The sequence below is a fragment of the Anguilla anguilla genome, chromosome 3 (assembly GCF_013347855.1).
Source record: "Anguilla anguilla isolate fAngAng1 chromosome 3, fAngAng1.pri, whole genome shotgun sequence".
Classification (NCBI taxonomy): Eukaryota; Metazoa; Chordata; class Actinopteri; order Anguilliformes; family Anguillidae; genus Anguilla; species Anguilla anguilla.
In genome coordinates this window covers 65687976-65713256 of record NC_049203.1, presented here as the reverse complement: position 1 = coordinate 65713256, position 25281 = coordinate 65687976, and the positions used below count along the sequence as shown (strand labels likewise).

General features: G+C 44.3%; 1 protein-coding gene across 1 annotated transcript; it reads left to right on the top strand.

The window, feature by feature from the left end:
• The first annotated feature begins 1898 nt into the window (after positions 1–1898).
• Positions 1899–25281, top strand: si:dkey-1h24.6. Its single transcript, XM_035408948.1, has 5 exons — positions 1899–1920; positions 16305–16403; positions 20026–20334; positions 22573–22691; positions 23867–25281. Exons 2-5 carry the CDS (start codon positions 16328–16330, stop codon positions 23975–23977), a joined length of 615 nt encoding a protein of 204 aa, XP_035264839.1. The 5' UTR covers positions 1899–1920; positions 16305–16327; the 3' UTR covers positions 23978–25281.

Here is a 25281-nt window from a genome sequence, read left to right as displayed (position 1 = left end):
CCGCCCTTGACCGCGCCCCTTTACTCTGACCAAAGACCTGACTGGGTCAAAACACCAGGCTTGAGGCACTGAAAATGACCAAAAGCACCCATGGAGAACGAAAGACAGTGAGAGCAAGCAAGGATCACTGGTATGCACTCACTAGCCAGCCGTTAGCAAATATTTCTTTCCATCCATTCATCCACCAATCATCTATCCAGCTATATTCCTGGTCAAGGTCATGAGGGCGGGTGGGGCAAGTTGCCAGCCTATTGCGGGTGCAAAAATATTCCTGCATTCAATTTTGAACATCAGGAGACAACACTGGTTCCAAGCTTATGCCCTATGGCAACTGAACCACTCCCAAAAGCAGGCAGCCAAATAAAATAAATAAATAACTTCTAAAAACAATTTTCTTTCTAGGCTATATCTTTTTCACTACTCTTGGTCTTGGTTCTGTGACGATTGGTGGAGCAAAACAAAATTAAAGGTTTTGGGCTTTGGTATAAGAGCGGGATCTGACCCAGCAGTAGCACATTTTTTTAAAAAACCTCACATACACAGCTGAGGCAGATACAGAACCTCACAAACAAAGCTGAGGCAGATAGATAACCTCACAAACAGCTGAGGCAGATAAAAAACCTTACATACACAGCTGAGGCAGATAGAGAACCTCACATACACAGCTGAGGCAGACAGAGAACCTCACAAACACAGCTGAGGCAGATAGAGAACCGCACAAACACAGCTGAGGCAGATAGAGAAAGCATGCAGTGAGTCAGGTCAGGGACAGGCCCTGGGGCCCCCAGACCCAGCAGTGCTTTCTATGTTTTTCTTCCTTTGCCCTGCAGGTCATTCTGTGCACTCCTGAGAACCAGAGAGAGGGGAGGCCCTGACCATGATATCTATCCCAGCTGGAACCAGGGAGACTTCTCCAGGAAAGGTCAGCGTGGTCGTGCTGGGAGAGCTCTCTAAACAGCAAAGCCAGGAGGAGGTGCAGGAGCCCAGTCGAGCTGAACCGCCTCCACTGCGCCACTGAGATCTTCAAAAAGCGCTCCTGCTAAGCTCTTCACAACTGAGGACCAACAGAACCACCCTGATTGAGCTCTTCAAAACCGCTCCCATTGAGCTCTCTAGAACTGAGCTTATATAGTCCAACAGAACCACTCTGACTGAGCCAATCAGAACTCCTTCTACTCAGCCACACATAATCATGGTTAATGAACATTCCAGTACTTCTACCACTGAGCTTTTCAGATCCGCACCTACTTAGCCGTAGAGAACAGCTGTGATTGACTCCTTCAGAACCATTCCAATGGACCTCCACAGAGATGGTCAAACTCATCTCTTCAGAACCACTCTTACTGAGCTGGGCTAAACTCATCTGACCACTGCAGCACCAGTTAAGAGGTAAAAACTCTGCCCCCTTCCCTCTAGCACTACCCCCTACCCCCATCCTGGCAGACGCTGTAGACGTCCGACACTACAACTGGAATTTCACCGTAAAATTTCCCTCCGCGTGAAATCCTGACCTCTGACCCTCTGACAAAATAAAAAGAAAAAAGATTCATCTCAAAACCATCAGGGGGTTGGCAGGAGGCGGGGCATAGTTCACTTTCCAAACATGTCAACTTTATATACGTACAGTAAAAGCAACATAATGACGCGCTTAAAGGAAATAAAACACACACACCCAAGCCACCGTTATTACACATTACCACCATCAGCCGTCAGCCGCCAACGTTCCCAGATAACAGTAAATAGGCGTGTGCTTTAAGTTTTCTACTCTTGCCCAACACAATAATTGCCTGGTAACACCTAAAAATGACGTCACTTGAGAAAGACTGCCGTTGCCTCGCCTTCTCCACAAAAGGCTGTGGGCGTGACAGTCACCTGACCCATCCAGCTTCACCCTTTGGCACTTCGACGCTTGGCACACAGGTAATTTTTACACTGCTTTCCACATCAGTCACGGCTACAGAGCCCTTATAACTCGGCACCTAAACAACACCTGAATAACACCCAACTCAACCGCGATCCTGGAGCTCTACCGGCCTTCAGAATTTTAAAGTTCTCACCTTAAAAATCGGCAACCAATCCAGACCCAAGAAACCAGGCGCGGTGAGTAAATCTATTGATTAACGCGGTTTATTGCAGAGCAGCAACCAAACCCAGCAGACCCCGTCGATTTCCCGGACCAGGGGTTTGAGTTCCACTTCCGTAATCCTTTCGTAAATAATTTACGCCAGACAATATGTGCCCTCGACCCTCATTTTTTTATTTTTTTTTTTTAGAAATACGCACTGAGAAGTTCACCGCTGGAGATTCAGCAAACATTACGGAGAACGGCTTCGGCTCTCCTCTCGTTAATGAATAGCCACATGCGCGGCGCTACCCTCTCATCGCCGCCCCGTCACTCCTCTTTACTTCGGGAGTGTCTCTCAAGAGTCACGTGACCGCGCCGCCAGTCACTGCTGGCACACGGAGCTCAGCGTTGAGCGGCGCGGCCGTCTGCCCAAAGGGTAACGCGGTACCGCTGAGGACAGGGGTGCTGATGGAGCCCCCTGGCAGCTTCGCTGGTATTGAGTCACTACTCCCATAAGCCGCTTAGCCGAAGCTCCTCCAGCATTGAGTACGCGCGGTCTCTTATAAAAAATTTTTAAAAAATTAAAAAAACACAGGGCTGTGCCACACTGTCTGTATTCCGTCCGGGCAAGGGGCGGCGCAATTCAGCGCGTGATAACAGGGCGCTGTAAACTCTCCCTCTCAGTCTCTCAAAATAAAATAAAAAATAAAAAGATTAAAAGATCTGGAAAGATTAAACATAGACCGAGGAACAAATGCAGTTTCTAATGCAGCTTCTCATTTATTATAATTGCCCATGTATGCATTCATTACAGCGTTGAGGACAATGGGAGTCATTTTTTTAAAAAGGGGGGGGGGGGGAGGGGGGGAGGAAGTACAGATCCATGTCTGGCAGTTTATCATCTTTTGGTGGCGTCTGTCTCGCGAGCCATCCTCCCAGATTCTCAGGGGCCTGGGGCGGGCGCGTTTGTGTGGGAGGTCGCCGCGGCCGCCTCTATTTCAGTCCCGGGGGGGGGGGGGGGGTAGGGGGGGTGGTCCGAGCATGTGCGCCATGTGCACCCGCCGCAGCTGCCAGGAAAGGTCAGCCAGACACAACAAGAGCGGAACTCCATTAACCCTTTGAAGAGTTGGCTATTTCGGAATGTTCCTTTCAAAATTCTAACAAGTCAGTGTTCTAGAACTCCAACTACACTGCTTTCAAGAATCACCAGCGGTGATGGTTACACCAGCATTAGAATGTTCACTGAAGAACATTCTTCATCACATATTTGTGATCGGTTACCTCAAAGGGTTAATGACGGAGGCTCAAGTGTCCCTTTTCGGAACCCTGGCCAATCAGAGCCCGGCATTGGGGGAGGGACTGCCTCATCATTGGACACCCCTCCGCCTCTCCTCACCCCAGGACCCGCCGGAGTGGGGGTCTAGCGCGACAATGACCCAGGCTCTGATTTCAACCTCACGCTGTTTTTAAGAGCGCCAGATGAGGACCGGTGAGGGTTCTCTTTGATGGGGGACGTGCCCCGGAGTGAAAAAGCTCACACAAAAACAAGACCGCTCATCTATCCGCGGCTGAGAGGGAAAACACCAACTGGAGATCACCCAGGCTGGAGGCAGCTCTCCACAGGACACAGCACTGAAAACAGCCTCATTCCACACAGTCTGGATATAGACTAGCAGGACTCACCCAGCGAAACACTGATCTCCTGCTAAAAACTGTGTCCCTCCACTGCTATTCTCCCTTTTGGCTGTGAGCATCAGTCAGGGCTAATTACAGTCAACTGCGTACACATTTTTATAGCAGGCTTACATCACTAACAAAACTGACTGCAAGATAACCAGTCAGACGAAAGGATATAGGTTTATACCAGTTACAAAACAGGAAGGAAACTATACTCCAAAATAAAAACAAATGCGGGAACTGGATCAGGAAGCATGAACCAGTAACTTTTGCCTGTGGACCATGTAAGGCCAAATTTGAAACACTGATCTGTGTAACAGAATTGCCAGAGCACAAATAAGCTAGCCTGAGCTGATGGGAAAAACAAGACCAGCGTAACTGTGCTGTAGTTCAGTACCACAGCAGGATGAAGCGTGGACCCCATTACTTGCAATGGCCTCTCACTGTTCTTACACACCATAAAAAAAACAGCAGATACGCATTCTCTGCTCACACACACACACACACATACACACACTCATGCGTGACTGGCCTTGTGAGGACCAGTGCAAAAAGCTCAACATCCAACACCTTCTCTTAATTACATTATTCCTGTGGACAGGCTTTGAGAGGCTCCAATACACATCCACCCATCTCTGTAGTCTGGAGATCAGTGCTCGGCATCCACCTCCAGAGACCCAGCCCCTCATTAGCAGCTCCTCTCCGCACTTCACCATTTCACTCTGAAACAACTGCAAAGACTAAAAAACAGCCACACATCGGTAGCCATTTTAACAGATTATTTTTGAGACCAGATTTTCGCAAAAAAAAAAAAAAAAAAATCTGTTTCTCCTCAGATGTCCTTACTGGCCAAAAAATCCTTAAAGACAAAAAACGCAAAGACATGTGTCTGACAGACACCAAGGAGACTGACGGGGGAGCGCTTCAACCTAGCACTCAACCCAGAAATCAACAGACCGTAACTGTCAGAGCTGTCCAAAAAACTACAGCAAACAGTTTTCTTCTCACTTTCAAAAAATTTCCTATGATTGCAGAGGACGTTCAACACAAACGCATCTGCACTCCGAAAAAAAACGCAACTGATCTCTTTTGCCCCCAGAGTCAAAAGGAATTTCCTGAAGGAAAAGCAATCTTGCCTTTCCCCCGGACCTGGCAACTGCCCCAGGAGAGAGGGAAAGAGAGAGGAAAACAGAGATGGAGAGAACCAGATTGAGAAACAAACAGTTTTACTATACTTTTACTATTTCCTCATATGTACACGTGGGTATTTCTGTACCTGTGTGTACATGTCAATGTCTGTCAAGCACTTTGTGCTGACTCGGTCAGAAAAAGTGCTATATAAATCTGAATGACTTGACTTGAACACTTGAAAGACAGTGCCGAGAGAAGATGACACTATTTTACCCCGCCTCCTCGCCCATGGCACAACCACTCTCAGTAAGCAACACTAGGCTGGCTTCAGACACACTGACACAGCATTCTGGGAGAAGTGGGCGAAAAGGTTGCTGATGCGGATCTTGAAAGTCCAAGAAGTTCCTTTTTGATGGAAAAAATATACAAAAGTGCATTCCGGCTGTTGGACCGTGTTCTTGTGCTGACGGACGCGCAGAAAGTCGCCGCTTCCATTTCCCCTTTTTTCGAAACGGGGGAAGAGTGACACGCGAGGCGATGTCGCCACATCGCACGTTGCCCTACTTTGGCGATGACATCATGGCGCCCGGACGTTTCTGCAATGGTCCAGTCGAGACGGCTTCCTAAACGTTCTATTAATGATTTTAACTTCCCGAAAGTAATTTCACAACACTGTCACTGGAAATAGCTGCCCCCCGCCCTCTCCCCCCAACCTCAAAGGAAAAAAAATTGCCCCAGTTGGAGCCCTGATGCATGCCACAAAAGTGCCAGGGGGTGGGGTGGGGGGGGGGGGGGGGACAGAAAGTTTTTACTGAAACGTTTTCTTACAGTAAGCAGCCCTCAACCATACGTAGCATTAGCCCAGTGTGCAAAGGCCCCCACCCCGCTGCTCCCCCCCCCCCCGCCCCCCCCTTCCCCTGCATCTGTGCCCACCAATTACCGGGGAAACTTTCACCAAAGCCTTAATGAGTCGCAGTCCCACAAGTGTAAATACTGCACATCAAGCACATATTTGCTCTCAAACCTAAGAGGATTGTCGGAGCCATATGGTGCCCAGACAGTTGTCCTGCTTTTTCCGTCTCCTAGTCCGATGACTTTTTTTTTCCCCAGGCAGCTTGCAAACAAAAAAAAGTCTGTCTAATTAATGTAGATTAGGAATGGGAGACTAAAGAAAAATAGCGTCTTCTCAACTAGTCATGGTGAGCCCCCAACGAACGAGTGATGCAGTGAACAAATCCTCGACTCCTGGGCTGAACGCTCTGACAGTGGGACAAACTGACATGATTTTCACTCAAAAGACCATAAACAAAGCTGTCCGCCCTGGAAGCACAAGCACTGAGTTCTCGTCATAATCCGAGGACAAGACTTCAGATCCTCTAATTTATTAGTCTACTTTTTCCCCACCCCTAAGCTATAACTTCAAGGTGTCAAGAATCTCCAATTGGTTTGGACTGAGCATATTTTGATTTACTGATTTTTTTTTTTTTTTCAGCTGTGGATGCAAGCATTAGAGAAATACGAAAATGGAAAGTGGCAGTAAAATTCTTACGTCTCCCTGCTACCGTGGCAAGCTCAGTGCTCTTTTTTAATTCCTAAGAACATGAAAGAAAATCAGCAAACTCTGGCGCAGGTATTCAGGCATGTTCACACAGGTGCAAGTCTGGCAATTGTTTTCAACAGCTGGGTGTAATACGCAGGGAAACACTGTATGCGTACACGGTTTCATTTTGCGCAATTGTAATAGCACGCGTGCGGGGTCATACACTCGCCTGAACATAATTTAAAACGTCCACGTGAATAAAGTCTACAGACACACAGCACATTAAAACACGGGGTGGATGCTGAAGAGACGGCTATAACTACAAAAGTTCACAAAATAAACTAAAACACTCAATTGATATCTATGCAATTAACCCCCATTTTAAAGTACCAGCATTTAACATTGACTCAGCATAAGATACATTAATGAAACGGTCAAGAAAATATTTGCTCAATGTTGTTTCTTTGTATTAGCTCCCCCCCACCCCCCCGATACACCGGCGATATTAACAAAAACAAATGCATGGTCTACAACAGTGTGGCAACTCGAATTTTGTTTACTTTTTAGAAAACAGCTACTCAAACATGTATTGTTTCTTGGAGTGCATCATTGCAATGGTCACTCGGAGCAGTTCGTTCGCCAAACAATAAGGAACTGTTACTTTTTTTAATAAGTGCTGAAGTAGGTTGCGAAACTGAACCACCATAATGGACAAAAACCTTGACGTCACAAATTTCCCAGTGGCTTCTGTGATTATGGCCATACTGTTGTCGTTTTCAAAAATATCTTTCCTGGCAGCTGCATCATAAGCCGCCTATGCTACATGCTGGTGGACACAACTTCTCCGTAGACTAATGCACTTTAACGCGGATCGTGTTGCGGAGGACCTATGGGTTGGCATGCATCATGGTGATGAGCTTTCTAATTAGCCAACTGTAGATGAGCCGAACACCAAGCGCATTGTCCAGGCACAGTAACTCCCCTTGTCCATGAAAATGAATCAGGTTAAAATGCTGTTCCTCAGTGGATTATCCAGACAAGTCAACGCTGGCTTGCAAAAGTGCATTGTAGGTATTGTGATCCCTTTAAGTAACGTGTTATTTTTGTGCGGATTCCTTGTCGAAAATCCGGTGTCCGCCTAATTTTAACACTGGATCCAGTGTGGAAAAAGACCCAGCGCCATCGCTACGTCACAATACAACGGGAATAAAAACAGAAAAGTGTTAGATGCGGATTACATAAAGTAAAACTCGCTACTAAAATATAGGCGTAGTATAAGGAAAACCATAAAATTAGAATAAATTATAACAAAATCCATCTTTTACGCGGTTCTCGACGAAGGACTTGCCATTATTGTTTTGCGACACATGCCCGGTGCCGCCGGGCTAATATTTAGCAAGGCTAAATAGGGTGGAGACCTAGTAGCGTACCGTTGTTCATGTTTTTGTACGATGACCTAAAGATATGATGCTATAAACGTTATTCACGAGTCCCACAGTCCACTGATGTTGTTTGTATTATATTATTTTGAGGATTTAAGTAAGCGTACACATACAAAAGATTAGAACGCAAGAGTATGAACACGCCCATACTTTCCGAATGAGCTATCACAGATAGCGTAGCCTACTGTAGCCAACTGAACTACGTACCAACAGTGGATGAAAACTGGACAATTAGGTCTATAGAAACATAGCGATGAAAATACTTCGGTTTTGTATTGAATTTTACCCCCCGGTGACCCTATACAGGCCGGGAAAAATCCGCGGCTTTTTCCTGCGCTGATCCCACCAGCACAAACCCTCACATGCTATGAAAAGGATATTGAGAACCGCACGGCAATACCCCACTGTGCATTTCAGGATCTTACGAGCTCGCCAACTATTTTAAATACTGACCACCGTTAAGACGCACATCTTGCATCTAAGCACCGTTTAATGTCCTCAAAGACACAATTCTACAGCTCAATGGAAGCACACATTTTGTTACCGTTTTAGAATAAAGAAGCACTATTCCTCTCCCCATTCAGTCTCGCCTTGTTCTCCAAGATTTTCTTCTCCGCGAAGATTGCGAGGAACCCATCCAGACCCAATCAATAATGGCCCTATTGCAGTTCATTTCGCATTTTCCAACTACACTGCTACTCACTACCCAGTAAACAACTCCACAATGAAAGGCGGCGTTTTATATTTTACTTACTGTAAGAAAATCCTTGAGTTCTCGATTTTTGCTTTAGGAATGCGTCCCACTTTTGTTTCCTAGAGAAAACACAGCAGTGTTTTCAAAATGTTAACGCCAAATCCAGTTGTCCCGACGGCCGGGAATTCGTCTAGGATATACTTGTTAATCTTGAACGGGAACCGTTTTCACGCCTTGTGCGGACTTATTTCGCTTGGTAACTCTATTTGCAGAGTGACACATTGATTCACGTTCCCAGCTCCATACTCTGAGTCAGACTGGGAGTGGGGATTGGAGTGCGCTCTACGCGTCTTGTTTCCTGTCCTGCCCAGAAATCAGCCTCGACTAATCAACTTCGCCAGCCGAATAAAATGACGGCGCTGACTGTCCCTGCTGGCGGGGGGAATGATTGGGATAACTCTCAAATCTGCTGAGCAAAGGCACTAACCTATACAGTTCCATATAATAAGAGAAAAACCATTAGGATCCGAATGGATTTTTCTCGTCCCTATTTTCTTTTTCTGTCAATTTATTTTCGGGTAGGCAGCGTCCGTCTCTCTCGACCCTTTTTTAAAATTATATTTGTTTGTATGATGTTATGTAAGCTAATGTTGGATTTGATCTATTACTTTACATCATACATTTTTGCTTTTACTAAATGAAGCCAAAAACGGCACGTCGTCCCATTAAAACGAGTCAACGCGCGTGGAGCTCACCTCACAAACACGCAATTATGCATGTGGACAAAAAAGCTGCAATTTCGACATGTAACCATAGAAATCAACGTAAGCATATGTTTTTGAACTAAACTATTTGTGCAACCCAAACTGATACGTCACATTAATGATTAAAGTGTCTCAACTATCATAAGTGAGACAAGGTTTTTATAAAGACTTTTCCAAACTTCCTTACTTAGATAATGTCACACCAGAGTGTTAGACGGTCTTGGGATAGTCTGGTGTGCAGGGGGAGATGAAATATGATAATAGCGCAGAGACAAGGGGGATGGGAATGCGGGTGCTATTGTGGTTGTACTGTAGGGCCCCAAACCAACCATATCATATATGTCATTAGTAATGAAACACCATAAGCCAGGGGCACAGCAACCCCTTTGATGTTAATTACCTGTACATTTTCCTTTCAATCGAGCAATCCATCTTTATTTTATACAGTACCATCTACAAACAAGCTGCCACATTGTGTTTCCGAATTGACATATTCACAAGCTGGGAAAAAATAATTTAAAAAATCAATTTGTGGCAGTGTGGGAAAAACCTGTGAATTATTTCCCAGTTACTTGGGAGGTCATCAATCTAAACTGATGGAAAAGGGAGACTGTTCATTCGAAACACAAACTTGACAATAGGCTAGTATCCAGGTGTGTGTGTGTGTGTGTGTGCGTGTGTGTGCCTGTGTGCACGTGTGTGTTAACAGCTCTATATATGGCCAGGTAGGTCTCCGTCCATTCATGTGTGTGTCTACCCATGTGTATAGACATCCAAATTTCTTGGAGTAGCCAAAGTAGCCTTCTATTCCTACTCCCTTATCTCGTTACACCTTAAACCAGACCCAATTAAGTCATTGTGATTTTGAATTATGAATGCAGTTTATATATAATGTGCAACTAACTGTGTATCTACTACATGTGTGTTGTATCTATGTGTAAAAGAAAGGTACTTTATATATTACCTAAAGCATAAAAGCACTGCACGCTGCTCATTTGCTTTTTAAATTCAAACTGTCAAATTTCAGACTTCTAACAGATTTCTATCCTTCAAACTTTTCTATCTTTTCTCCCACATCCCAAAACGTCCACCATTGTACACGGCACGTATTGAATCTGGCAGATTCTGCAATTTTGATATAGCAAGCTAATGCTGCCATCTCAAATTTCACATGGTCCTGTAGCCACAATTCCTAGAGTAAAAAAAAGGACACAGGGGCATCTGGGTGGTTCATCATGTTATGGTATTGTTCTTGTGTGGATGGGCCCCGCCCTTGGCATCATATCCAGACCCTGCCAGCGTTGACTGGCATAATTATCTACAGCGGTGTTTCTTAAACCATGGGTCGGGACCCGAAATGGGTCTGGGGAGTGTGTGTGAGGAGGGCCCAGGAGTCTGTAGTTCACCAGACCAGACTATGCTAATACTGTATGTGTATTTGATATGCCACTGAAAAGTACTATATTTTGGGTAGAGTTGGGTCCCGAAATTTTAAAAGTATTTCTAATTTACGTAGTGTTTTTTAAAAAAAGTTTAAGAACCAGTGGGCAACAGTGTCGCCCCAGGGAGGGATGGATTTCAGTCTGTGGGACACCTGGGTCCTCATCACCCAGTCAGACAGGTGTCCACATTCTGCCTGTTTCATTTCTTCTAGGTTTCCTCCAGCTGAGCTGAGCCAACTCTTTTGTGTGCGCTTTATGCAGGCAGAATGTGGGGCACCCAGCTGACTGACTGAAATTGCAACGAGGACCCCGTTTGTGTGTTCACATGTTTGTAGCCTGCTATCCTTGATATGCACAGTGGGGTGTGCATGCATGTGTGTGCGTTCGCATGTGTGTGTCTGTGTGTGAAAGATTTGTTTTTTTCCAGAGCATTCAGTTTGTGTAGATGAAGCTTTTTTTGATTCATAATTAATAAAGTATCCACAGGCTCACTCAGCAGTAAGCTATAATATGGACGGGAAAATATAAATCAAATTTTTTTTTTAAAGTTTATCCCTGATAAGTGGACACTGGTCTAGATCTTCTTAAGACCTCATTACACACAGTAATCTCTCATTAATCAAAGTCTCACAAGCTGGGGCTGTTGAGCATAAGCAGATGCCACATGTTTCAGCATTCTCAACATCATGAAAATGAGCAGGCATTAAACAGAACTGAACTATATAGAGAGGGAGGGATTATGGAAATCTACTCACCACCTAATTTGCCCCCCAGTGGCTGAAACTGGTAGTGCATGTTCCTTCACACCCGCCTCCCCTCAACCCAAAGTCTACTTACACAAAGACACGTGCACACGTACAGGTACACACACACACACACAAACGTTTCAGTACATGTTATAAAACAAGTAAAGTTACTCTCAGAAACAAATGCTTCAGTATATATAATTTAGCACTTATTTACTACACAAATACAACAATTTAAAAAAGATAAGAGCACTTGGCCCCCCTGGTTTAGCAAACAAATCAGATTTGGTATAGAGATTTGCTATAGGGTCAGATTTGTAAAGCATCCAGAATTTTACTAATTATCTTGTAATTAAAGTAAGAAACCATGTGGTTTGCTTGGGCAAACAAAAGTGTATCATACAGTCATCGACTTGAATCTACTGTATCTTATTTATTTTGTATTTTTCTAAAGTATCTGCAAGTTCTTGCATATAGCCACCAGTACTTTTGTCATTTTACAAGAAAATGTGTTAAATAAGCAAAATAATCGTACACATTCGCTTTTTTATAAATATAACCTGATCATAGATTGTTTTCATGGCTGAATGTGTGTACGTTAGCATTGTGCTACCGGGGGGAGCTGCGTTCAGCTTTACAATGTGGTTTCTGTAAGGGGGATGCGGGGGCGGCAGGAGGGGGGTGGGGGGTGGGGGGGCACACCACACAGTGGTCTGAAACCACACCTAATTTTAGCAAAATTCAATCTGAGATTTCTTTCCCTTTCTGTGAAGTTTTTCTTTGACATTGTGACATCAGAAATCAAACTCACTGACGCGTCTGATGTTTTGATGAAGGTATTACAAAACAAAAATGCGATAACCTGGAATTTTTTAATTCTCAGAGAGTACTAATTTCCATTTTGTGCAATTAAAAAAAACAAAAAAAAACACTAAAAACATTTTTTTCTGCATCAGCACTAATGTTACATCGTGAGACTCCGTGTCATCACGTGAAGTTAAAAGTTGTTTCTGGTGTTACATGAATTTGGATTTGAGATTTAAATTCCACAGCAAGTGAGATTTAGTAAATCCGCAAGTTAACACAGAGGAGTACACAATATATACACACACTCACCGGCCACTTCATTAGGTGACGGGAGTGGCACCCGGTGAGGTCTTCTGCTGCTGCAGCCCATCTGCTTCAAGGTTTGACGTGGCGTGCGTTCAGAGATGCTCTTCGGCATGCCTTGGTTGTAACGCGTGGTTATTTGAGTTACTGTTGCCTTTCGATCGGCGCAAACCAGTCTGGCCATTCTCGTCTGATCTCTGCCATCAACAAGGCATTTTCGCCCAGAGAACTGCCACTCACTGGATATTTTCTCTTTTTCGGACCATTCTATGTAAACCCTAGAGATGGTTGTGCGTGAAAATCCCAGTAGATCAGCAGTTTCTGAAATATTCAAACCAGCCGGTCTGGCACCCACAACCATGCCACGTTCAAAGTCACTTAAATTACCTTTCTTCCCCATTCTGATGCTTGGTTTGAACTTCAGCAGATCGTTTTGACCATGTCTACATGCCCAAATGCATTTAGTTGCTGCCACGTGATTGGCTGATTAGATATTTGCATTAACGGGTGCAGTTTGCAGTTGAACAGGTGGACCTAATGAAGTGGCCGGTGAGTGTACATATATAAATCCTTACCTATTTCATTATTATTATGTGTTATGAGGAACCTACGAGGACTACTGAAACAAAATGCAGAGAGGGCCCAACCTTACATTCAGCAAACAATAGAAGTGTGAAAAAACAGGAAATGATGTTGGCCTACTTTTTTTTTGCAGCAACAAGAACTGTGAGCTCCAATTTTCTCTAACTCTCACTCGCTCTCTGGAAATTAAAAGCGATCGCAGCCGGTGCGGTAGGTCCGTTGGCGTTATGGAGCAAACGGTCCCTTTCAGAATGCGAAGCACCGGGAACAGGCACGCAGGAGACAGGATGCAGATTCTGTATGCTTTCAACTTGGTCGTCGCGACAACAGCCATGTCACCTCACTGATGACAGTCCTCTGTCACAGACTGTGACACCTCTGTCACTTCCACAACCCTGTCTCACCTCTCCTTCCTGCAGCTCTGTCATAATGTCTGTAATAATAATAATAATAATCATGTTTTACATACCATGGCCCCGGGATAGATTGGCAGCCTGTCCAGGGTGTATTCTCGCCTCTCTCCCCTTGCCCAATGCATGCTGGGATAGGCTCCAGCACCCCCAGCAACCCTGACCAGGATAAGCAGGTATAGTTAATGGATGGATGGATGGATGGATATACGTACCATGGTCTCAAAGCTGACCATGGTGAAGGGGGAACCTTACCACCTCCACTCTTACCCCGAAGCTTAGGTACAGAGAGAGGAAATCATCTAAACTGGGCATTGTGAGGAGGCCAGGTTTAGAAAGCCCAATTGTTCGTTTTTTTTTTTTCTTTCTTTCACCGGGAGACCCCTTACTCTTGGCATTAAATGCCAGGAGAACAGGACCCATCCACATCCATTCTGAGATTATTCATGACCTCAATGGGTCACAACGTCAGTTTAAAGACTCACCTGAAAGACAGCACAGTTAAATCAATCAGGCCGTTGGAATGTGCTTGGTTCACAGCTAATAATGCCCCCTATTGGCCCACCAACACCAATTCTAGTTGCACCTCTATTTTATTCTGAGATCACCCAGGCAAGTACTAACCAAGCCCACACCTACTTGAATTCAACCATTGGGTAAGAGCTGGGTATGTGTGAGGAGAAGGGGGGAGGGGTGGGGGGTGGCTGCTGTTATCATTTAGAAGATGAAGAAATGCACTCTTGTTTGATGTCACAACAAGCTTTGAAACTCCTTCAAGCTGACAGTTGCCAAAAGCACTTTTTTTTCTTCTTCTTCTTCTCATTGTGTCTGTGTTTTATTTCCGTTCGCGTCTTCTGCAACACCCACGGTTTCTAGGAAAAAAAATAAGTGAATCAAAAACAGGAGGCTGCTGCAGAGAGAACGACTCTCCATTTGCCTCTCAGTTAGGGTTAGGGTAAAGAGAAGGGGAGAGAGATTAAATGAAAGAGAGTAAGAGCAAGTCGGAAGAAGCCAGAGAACGCAAAATTTGTGAATTTCATAATAAAAGTGCAATCAGGTTGGCGCACTGTTTCAGTGGCCGTAGAAATCGATGCGATGGTTATTTACTGTTATCTAACTGCTCCTGTTGAATTACCAGTTTTAAAAGCGCATATTTAAAGAGGCGTGAGGCTCAGTTCACAGGGCAAACTGGCTCGCCTCTAAGATGCCCTATGACCTATGCTAATGCCAGTCTACACTATGGCAGGCAGGGATATGGGGACATGGCCCAGTTCACACTGTCACCCACGGAGGGTCATCCAGAGATTGGGAGGAGTGGAAAATGAGCAATCCCACAACCCAGCTGGGCTGTCAGCGAACAAACGAGCACGAGAAACAGGAGGACCTGAAACAGTACTGTTAAACCGCAGTGCTGCTTTCACCGGTGACCCTCCTGCCATTTCCTGTAACTTCCTCTTGCTCAGCTCTCACAATGTCTCTCCTGCCAAACCCAGCAGTACGTCTCGCGAACGGACGCTGGATCCTGGATGAAGGCACTCTTGGTGCACCACGCCAACCAGGCCCACATCGTTTAGGTTATAAAATAAGATCAGATGATGCCCTCCCTCCACACCCACCCACCCCCCCCCCCCCCCCCCCGTCATTCTTTGTACCACTGAAATGTCGATCTAGCTGTTTTGATGAAAACATCACCCGTGACAGTGAGACGACGGGGACGGAAAGACTGATGAATTCTTTCAGATCGTCAGGCGTGACTCACACCGGGGGCCACCGTCAGCCCCGGCGTAGAACATTTACATACGCTGGAGGTACCAGGGGCACATGTGCGTGGCACATGCGAACGTGAGCGCAGACCTTGCACTGAAAGAGGTCCGACCCCAGACTAGGCTAGCTGAGGCGGCTTACCGTTAGTGCAGGATAAACTGAGGAAAGGAAGCAGCACTAGCACTGCCTGATCAAGTTCAAGTAGGACTTCTGCAGCTCCACTCAAAGACGACAGTAAGCGGTTGGCATTGCGTTTCTTTTTTGGGGGGGGGGGGGGGATGATGGTTCTGAAAGCTGGTGGGGGAGGGGGGTGAAAGGGGGCTTGTGGGTTTTGTGGAGGCCCATTCATAACCTTCAGGGGCTTTACGCAGCGGGGCTGCGCTGTCTTCACCATGACTGTGTCCTCATAGCATAACGCAGACACTGTGGTTGTGGCTGGTGTGCTGCCCTCTCCACACATTTGAGACCCACTTTGAGGTTGGGGCAGTTGCCCTGCGACCTGTTTCTTCTTCTGCTGGGTGGCACACGCGTGCACGTGTGAGTGTGTGTGAGTGTGTACGCTTCTCTGTTCGAGTGCCATGTATTCATGTGTTTGCGCATGATTTTGTGTGTGTGTGTGTGTGTGTGTGTGAGTGTGTGAGTGTGTGTGTGTGTGCGTGCGTGCGCATGTCTTGGCTTACAAGTTTCCCGTGTTCCCCTTATTAAATTTTTTTGGGAACAGAGAAATCGTTTGGGTCGGGAATTCCCAGGGACCTGTTTCCTGGAGTTAAAAAAAAAAAAAAAAAAAAAAAAAAAACCCAAGTTCCGCGCAGTTCCCCTTGAGTTCCATTTTTAGCGTTAGCGCCGAGAGCATGCGGCAGTTCGTGTTTCCTCCCGTCAGCAGGGCTTAAGAAGAAACCTGGCCGGGGTTTGGTCTTTCTTTTTTTTTTTGCTTCAGAGCCGCGGCGGAGAGCCCGAATAATGAACGTCATTTGGATCACGGCGACCCTCCTGTCCCGCGGTCTGCTGGCCGTCGCCGAAACGGAAAAATGTCCAGGTGAGCAAAAAACACTCAAAACGTCCGTCTCTCCGTTCGGCTGGTAAATGACACGTTTGTGGGCTGCTGTTGCTACAGCGCTAAGGCTGTGATATAAACAATCTGAGCTGAACTAGCATCGGACGGATGCTTCACAAATGTCCAACACACTACACTTGAGATCAAATTTATGTCAACTGCCTAAGCTGTCCAAAGAGTTGCTTGTTCCAACATGTGATTTGTTAGGACACGTCAAATAAGTATACTGTACAGTAGGGCACTGCCGTGGTTCCCTTGAGCAAGGTACTTAACCTGCATTGCTTCAGCATATATCCAACTGAAAAATGTATGCAATGTAATGCTATGTAAACTTGTGTAAGTCACTCTGGATAAGAGCTAAATGCCTGTAATGTAATGTAAAGAAGACGACAACGAAGGGATTCAAGAAGCTGTCACACGGTACCCTCTCTCAGTTCAGCTTCTTGTCCCTGGCTTCCTACCAAGCCACGAATTCGGTTTCTGTGCAAGCTAATTTGTTCCAACGGCAGAATCCTGAAGCGGAAAACATCTGCAGGCCTGGCTTGAGTCTAAGCTTTTATGGACTCCATTACTGGTCCAAAATGTGATGAAGGGGGCCAATTTTATTTACTTATTTTACTCAATTAATTAAATGGGTAATTCGTGATTTAAGAATGAAATAAGTTCTCCGGGTGAGATTGACAAATGATGTTAGACAATGTGACCTCACAGTATTTTCATGTGGCAGTTATGACTGATTTTGTTTATCGCTCAGTATGAAATTCTTTTTTTTTGGGGGGGGGGGGGGGGGGGGGGTAGTGTGTTGATCACTACACCTAATTAATAATTTAACCTGCAAAACACACATACGCACGTACATATAAACATACATACAGAGATACAACTGTGAACTCAGCAGTGACAGAAATTAATGAGAAATGCCTCACAAGAAAAGACAAAACTACTACCTTATGAATGTTGTTTTTATATAGTAAGTAATGACTATATAAGTATAGTAATGACAAACCACATTTGGGGTTTTGGTCAATCTGTGCCAAAAACATTTCGTGTTTTCACTGTTTACCCTGTGTGACCACACTTCTTAGAATTAAAGTCATCAATGTAGGTGGGCTGGCTGAACATAATAAGAAAAGAGTAATAAAAAAAGAGTGCCGGTTCATGTAGTCCGTCTGATTCTGGTTTCAAAAAGTTCCAAATTAAATTTTTTAAAAAGTAATATAAAAAAATGTAAAAAAAAAAACAAATAGATATGAATACCTTCTGCTTTCGGACTGACGGCTTCATAGCGAAATGAAGGATGGTCTTCATTTTGCTCTGCCAAAGAGAATGCCCAGGAACCCGGGCATTCGCTGACAACACTTCGCACAAGAGAGGTGGAGAGAGATACAGCAAAGACAACTGGCAACAGAATTATCGAAACCACATCCTTGAGTCTCTTCGACAGCGATCGTGCCGTAGCACCAACTCTGCATCGTAGAGATCTTACGCCATCAACATTTCCCTCCGTGCCCTCCACTTTCCTCTAAACCAGTGGCTCCCAATCCTGTTCCTGGAGATCTACCGTCCTGTGGGTTTTCATTTCAACCCTAATATTGCACACCTGACTCTGCTAATTAGCAGCCCAAAAAGATCTCTGGCTGTTGAACGAGGTGTGCTTTGTTAGGGTTGGAGTGAAGATCTACAGGATAGCAGATCTCCAGGAACAGGAGGATGGGAATATGGGAGTAGGATTGTCTTTAAAGCAAATAAATTAATGAATGTAACTGATCCGCAAATAAAATGCAGCCGATCCACAAATAAATGTAGCCGATCCACAAATAAATGCAGCTGGTTCACATTTGTGCATCGTCTGTCACTCACATTTATTCGTGGATTTTTGAGACAATCCAAGTAGCGCGATTTACAAAAAAAATCCACAAAGTTTTTTTCCCCCCCCCCCTCCACTTATTCTAGTCCAGCCAATCAGATTTGAATACGTAACTATGGACAGGGCTAGTGCCATTGTAGTCCTTAAGGCATGTCAGTGAACCGCAGCTTGACAAACACTAACAGTAGCTAGCTATGCTACCCCTGGATACGCATGTCAGCACGATGTAAAGCGTTGGCAACTACAACTACTTATATTTAACTAGTTAGCTTGCTAATTAGCCCACTAATTGAATACAGTCCTTGCTGGAGTTATGTTCGACAATCAAGTAGCCTACCGAAAATAACATCTTGCTAACATACTTAGCCAGCAGTAGCTAGCTAGCTAACATCAGTGTTTGTCAATCTGTGGTTATAATGACACTAGCCCTGTCTATAGTTATGTTTTAAAATGTGTTTGTGCAGGGCCTTGGCTGCAATGAGCTAGCTAGCTAGTTTAGTTAAATACAAGAAGTTGTGTCGCAAGTCTTTACGGGCGGTCGTATTGACCACAAGTTACAGCATTCGGTCAGCACATCTCCAAATCTAATGGGACAGTACAAATATAAGATGATGTGGTTTCACTTTGGTTCAAGGTTTGAAGGCTTGATCAAAGAGATCTTCCCAACCGAGCGGTTGTCTTGGCGCCGCACAACACAATCCTGAAGTGCATACGCGCTGTGATTGGTCAGAGTAATATGCCCATTAGCAAAAGGATGTCTTAAAATGATTCTGATTGGCTGTACTAGACTCAGTAGAAAAAAAACCTACCTATGGAAGCGATATCCATAGTCCATAATAGGACGGAGTGTAGCACAGTGGGTAAGGAACTGGGCTTGTAACCAAAAGATTGCAGGTTCGATTCCCGGGTAAGGACACTGCCGTTGTACCCTTGAGCAAGGTACTTAACCGGAATTGCTTCAGTATATATCCAGCTGTATAAATGGATACAATGTAAAATGCTATGTAAAAGTTGTGTAAGTCGCTCTGGATAAGAGCTTCTGCTAAATGCCTGTAATGTAATGTAATAGCCAAGGGACAGGCGATACACAAATGTGAAGCAGGTGCATTTGTGTATTGACTTTGTTTACTTTTATGGATCCACTGCATTTATTTGTCGATCAGCTTCATTTATTTGCAGATCAGTTACATTTATTACACCGAGCGCTTGTGTTGGTCAGCCCTCTCAAGAAAAAAAAGCCATTTTTGAACCTTGGTCTTTGCCATTTCCAATCTCAATGCCATTTTTTAACGAAAAAAAAAAAAATTGGACTAGCTTCTCCAAGTTTCAGTCGTTCCAAAGTTCAAAAAATTCCCATTCAAGAATGGGAACAGCATTATGTCTGGCACTGCAGTAACTGCAAATAGCTAACTGAAGGTTTGAATCTTAAGCTATCTGCCCAGTGGTGAGTACATGTTGTTTGAAGGACAGAAGACATACACAGGGCTGTAGCAGTGGTCAGAGATCTGTGCTGCTCCGCCTTGCTGGAGAGTAGGCTGATGTTAGCGTTAAGGCTGATCAATTTCATCTCCTGTCTTTTGAGGCTTTCGGCAAATGCAAACGTTTCACTTAAAACATAGTTTTTCTGATTAATCTATTTATTTTTGAGACTATAACACCCTCCCCCCCCCCCCCCCCCCCATATGGGAAATACTGCTCGAAACTGCTTTCCTCATGGCAATATCCCTCTCCCATTAGACATGCCCATCCATCGCATCACCCCCGGGGCCAACGTGTCCGTGAGATGTCCGAACACGACGGGGGCAGAGGTGAAGTTCGAGCTGTGGAAGGACAAGTGTAAGGTCGGCTCCGTCACGAGGAAGCAGAACCAGACCGAGACGGAGGGCGCGGTGGACTTCCGGGACCAGGACCAGAACACGACCGCGCGATTCGTCCTCTCGCAGGTGGACCGGAACAGCACGGGAATCTTCGCCTGTAACGCCGAGAGGCTCTACCCTCCCCCTTACTTGAAGTCTCCAGGAGTAGAAAACATGGTCGTTGTTAACGGTAACCATAGCAATAACGCATATTCGTCATTACCCCAAAGGCGTGCTAAACCCATCCATGCACAACCCGGGCGTCATTTATTAAACTGCCGACGTGCGTTCTTGCTTCACTTTTGCAGTTGAAATGAGATTTCGGCATGATATGATGTAGGCGCTTTCGTATTCTGAGAAATGTCACAGGGGACGGGGAGGATGTGCATGCAGTGCTCTTTGTGAAACCCTGTCTCTGGCCTCAAAAATGACACAGTGCAAGTTCCCTTTCGCGCAAGTTCTCCTAGCTGGAGCAGCTTCCCTCCAACTGAAATCCACAAACAAGTATTCTTCCTTTGTTTTCAACGTTAATGAGGATCTATGAGAGCTGTACTCACTTGAACAAAGGCCAATGGTTTTTTTTCCATTTTTTAAAAAGCAGAAAAAGGTAGCATGTGATAAATGGAACATACTATATCATCCATTGCCACTTGTTACACAGAGTAGCCGAATGGTAAAACCTACTCATCTGAACCATTTCTTTTACATTTACATGCTGGAATAATTTAATTAATTAACTGGAAACAATGACAGTTGGGTCAACAAACATGCCTATGGATGTCTGTAGAGGCAATGCAATACATTTTTGGTCCAACTATATTATCCTGAGATCGCAACGTATTAGCTTAGCTATATTGTGGCCATCACGTAAAAAATGTTTTCACATGATGACCACTTATCTCGTAAGATCGCCTTCGCAAAAGTTGCTTCATCGAGATCACAAGATAACCAGTACCATCCGTGTGCACAGTGACTGTGAGTGACTGGGGACAGCAAATAGGTTGTGCTGCATTGCCGTACGATGTATGATTCCATTCAATTTTACTTTGACCAGGAATGGCTCAGGCTGAAATCACATTATGTTTATCAATAATAGAAGACTTCCAAATTACTGCCTGGAAGTTAGTCTCTGGTTTCCTAGTATAATCATTCCCTGGTCAAATTTAAATGCACACCTCCATCACAGGATGACTATCCCCATGTCCATCACATACAGTCAAGGAGCATTCAAATGGTAGAAGTAACCTGGCAATCGCGACAAAACAACGTTTGTTTCATCAAGATCACGAGATAAGTTGTAAACTCAAGACATTACATTACATTATAGGCATTTAGCAGACGCTCTTATCCAGAGCGACGTACAACAAGTGCATAGGTTTCATGATGTAGAGGCGCAAAAGAAACACTAGAGTGAAGTAAGGATCGTAGTGCCAGAAGTGACCACATCGATCAGGACTCCAACCCTGTAGAGTAAGCTTGTTCAGCAAGCAAGAATCCTACCAAGTACAAACTAGCACTGGAATCACACCTAATCATACAAAAACAATCCTGCCAGATACACTAACATAATCAAATTATCCTAGCTAGGTACAGTGAGCTGAACTATAGGCTAGGGAGGGGTGGGGAGAGGTGCAGCCTGAAGAGATGAGTCTTCAGTCTGCGTTTGAAAGTCGGCGGGACCAAAAATATCGCATGGCCTCTACGGACGTACCTAAACAAAGGATTCCATTAACAGTTATTTAAAAAGAAAACTATTTTTTCACCGTTGTGTTTGTTTGAATAGCCCTTTTGGTTAAACAATACATTTAAAATATTTTTTGGTGTTTCTTCTGTGTACATTATACACAACATTGACTGCATTTAAAAAATAGAGTAACTTGGGTTGGTGCATGTTCAGAGAGGTATAGAATTATACTACAAAACACCTGCGGTGGGAATGCATCCTTTGTCAACTTGTTTGTGCAACAAAGAATGCTCACATCTTGATCTGACCCAGTTACACCTTCTTTCACTTTTACCTCTGCGTCCCCATTGACACTGCAGTGTAAGCCACGAGAGACTCCCCCTAGTCTCGAGGATCAGGATTAGCTTGTGTTCACAGCCTCCCTCCGCCACGCCGTTTGAATCTACAAGCGGGAAACAAAACCCAGACATTAACACAGAATAAAACACAGAGGTGAAAACAACTAAAAAATACATTTTTGATTCTCTGTTTGCAGCCGAGACTCAAATAAATAAATAAATAAATAAATATGCTGCAGTTCTGCAGGGATGGGGTGTGGCCTGGGGTAGTGGGACCCAATGTAGCATTTTTTTTTTCTTGGGGTCCAAGAGGAACCTGAAGTCTGTATTATTGAAGACCTTTCACCATACAGCGCCCTTGATTTACGCAGCAAACCTACTGACCAGTCTGACTTTAATTTCACAGAGCTGCCACAGGTCAGGGCGTGCCCGCTGGAAAAACCCACCGAGGCGTGGATATGGGCGGCACTGGGTGTGGCTGCAGCCTACAGTCTAATCATGACGGGCATCGCTGTGGGATTGTGGGTAAGTTCACCAGGAGTCTGCGTTCTGCACCACAGTCTGATAGTCATGACAAGTAACTTCAATATAGGATGCATAATCTAAAGGGCATGTTTTAAGTTTGTTGTTTACAATAAAACGTGCATTTTGGCAAGTGGCGAAACAGTTGTCAATTTACATTTACAGTTAAATGTAGTCTTGGAGTTAATGCAAGCGTGTGATCCTCTTTTAAAGTTACATTGCTTTTTGCTTTTAACAGTACTTTTACTTTGTTCTCAATTCGCAATCCTCAATCATGAACAGAAAAATATCCGGGGTTAAGTCAACAGATAGAGCGGTTTCACTCCTAAAGACTACATTTGATCCCTCTTGAATTCTAACCTTTGTTAAATAAAAATGTTGCATATGTTGCTGTGCATTTGTAGTTTTTTTGGTGTTCAAAGAAAAGTGTTTAAAGTACAAGAAACAAGCCTGTGACTTTCCCTTTACTATTGTTTTACTATTGCGGCAGTGTCTCCCAGTCATCTGGGGAGACTGAAAGATTAGCAAGACTGCACAAAAGCCTCTGCGGCCTGCCGCCACTTCCTCTCTCTGTGCAACGCGTCAGCTGAGGCGTGCAGCTGCAGCGCTGCGGAACTACAGCTCCTGTGCAGTTAGAACCGGGAGGATATTCCCCATGAGAACCCGCTAACGTGCGAGGAGACCGGGGATACTCGGCCAAAGGAACCCGTCCCTTCCCGGGTGACGTCTCGGCCGACCGCTGTAGGCCGCGTCCTCAAGGGCTCCTGGTGTAACTGCGCAGTCCATATTTATTCAGTATTAATCATATTTAACACGTCTTAATGAGCTCGTTTGGTTTGCACGTGTATCCATCTTCTAACTAGCTAAAGTTAGCTACCTAGCGTAATTCACAACTACTTGCTAGGTTCGGTAGTCTTGTTAGCTACATCTATAGTTCACTGTTAGGCATCCATACATCAGGGCGACGGAACCGGAAATAGAGCGGAGAGGACTGCGCAGGGTGCGCAGTTACCTCGGCAACAGTTGCCACTAGCATGGTGATCTTCACCTGTCATCGCTTACGTAGGCTACATAACAAACGAAAATACTTTTTTTTTTTTTTTTTTTTTTTAACATTCAGGCATAAAAATTTTCAGATTTTCCACCTCTTAACATTTGCGGTTGTGTTTTCTTTCCAGCACTACCTGAAGAACAAACAGAACATCCAGCATGACTATATGAACATGAAGCCCAAAGCGGTGAGGAAAAAGCAGGGAGTGCAACATCCTGTCAGGACAGGCAGGTACTGAGAGCATTGTGGGAAACGAGGACTCCACACCATGAGCAAATTCACCAATGAACTGTATAAGAATGGGAATCCACATACCGCACAAGAGCCATGGATATCTACACTGCACAATGAATGTACAGGCAGTCTTTACTTCTGTGTTAACCTGACCAGTAATGCTGGCCATCGTACTTTTTTTTTTTTTTGATATCATGTTCAGTCCATCCTGATTTAAAAGAATTAAAAACAGCATTATAGGGATCGTTATCTTAGATTCCAATGAGGCAGGGTATAGTGCCTTTTTGTTATTTGTTTTGGAATTTGTTGTAGAACTGATCTACAATTTGAATATAAGAATTTTCAGAATTTATTATGCAAAAAATTAAATGAGCGACTGAAAGCTATTGCAATTAATTAGGTGATCTCCCAACTGGCTTCAACTTCACACGGGAAAGAGATATTATTAGATTTTGTATAAATAGGGTTGGTTAAATAGTTAAGCTCCCTAGAAATCGTTGGAATCTTTGATCATACTCTAGATTCTGTTAAAACAGCTGGCAAATTAAGCTAAACTCTACTACAAAGTTCTATGGACTGTGGCTGGTTTGGTCACCACAGTAAACAAAAAAAATGTGGAGACTAAAGAAAAAGTGAAAAATGGGAATGGGGATATGGGGATACTGCAGGAGTTCCAGATCATATGGCTTTTGAAGAGACATGTAAGCCTTCACATTGCTTTTTTGTAATTACACAGGCTGTGTGAGGTTGATTGCACTAATTCACACCATTTTATTACGGAACATTTGCCAAGAGATGCTCGCCAAAGACGCTTGCACATTATTCAGTGCTCTCAGAAGCGACTGCATGAACGTGCGCTTGGCGCTGCACAGATGAATTTGTTTTTCTGTTAACACCAAGCAGATTTTATGCAGTCAGTTCTGAGCGCACTGAATAATGTGCTAGAACTATAAATCGTCGAAACACAGGAATTCAACGGCTCAGTGAATTAATTACTTGTATTAGCAGAACAAAATATTTTGTTAGTATTTGCGTGACTGGTTTATTAACCATTAGTTAAATGATTCTCTGTTGTTAGTATTAATATTCAAATGATATTGTTCTCTACTTAGCAGTAGCAGTGTGTGTGTGTGCGTGCATGCATGTGTGTGTGTAGGTGTGTGTGTGTGTGTGAGTGTAACAAAGTTTTTTTATATACAGTAAGTCCTTTCATCTAAAATGGATCTCAATATCAAATTTTACAATGTGAATATTTTTCCTGATATCAGACTATAAATTGATTAAAGAATTTTAAAATATATATATATA

Bases quoted from the DNA above. Each gene is read 5' to 3' on its own strand.
- si:dkey-1h24.6 (XM_035408948.1), top strand. From the start codon at position 16,328: ATGAACGTCATTTGGATCACGGCGACCCTCCTGTCCCGCGGTCTGCTG. The intron at 20,335-22,572 runs GTAACCATAGCA...TTAATTTCACAG, and splicing joins AAACATGGTCGTTGTTAACG to AGCTGCCACAGGTCAGGGCG. The intron at 22,692-23,866 runs GTAAGTTCACCA...TTTTCTTTCCAG, and splicing joins GCATCGCTGTGGGATTGTGG to CACTACCTGAAGAACAAACA.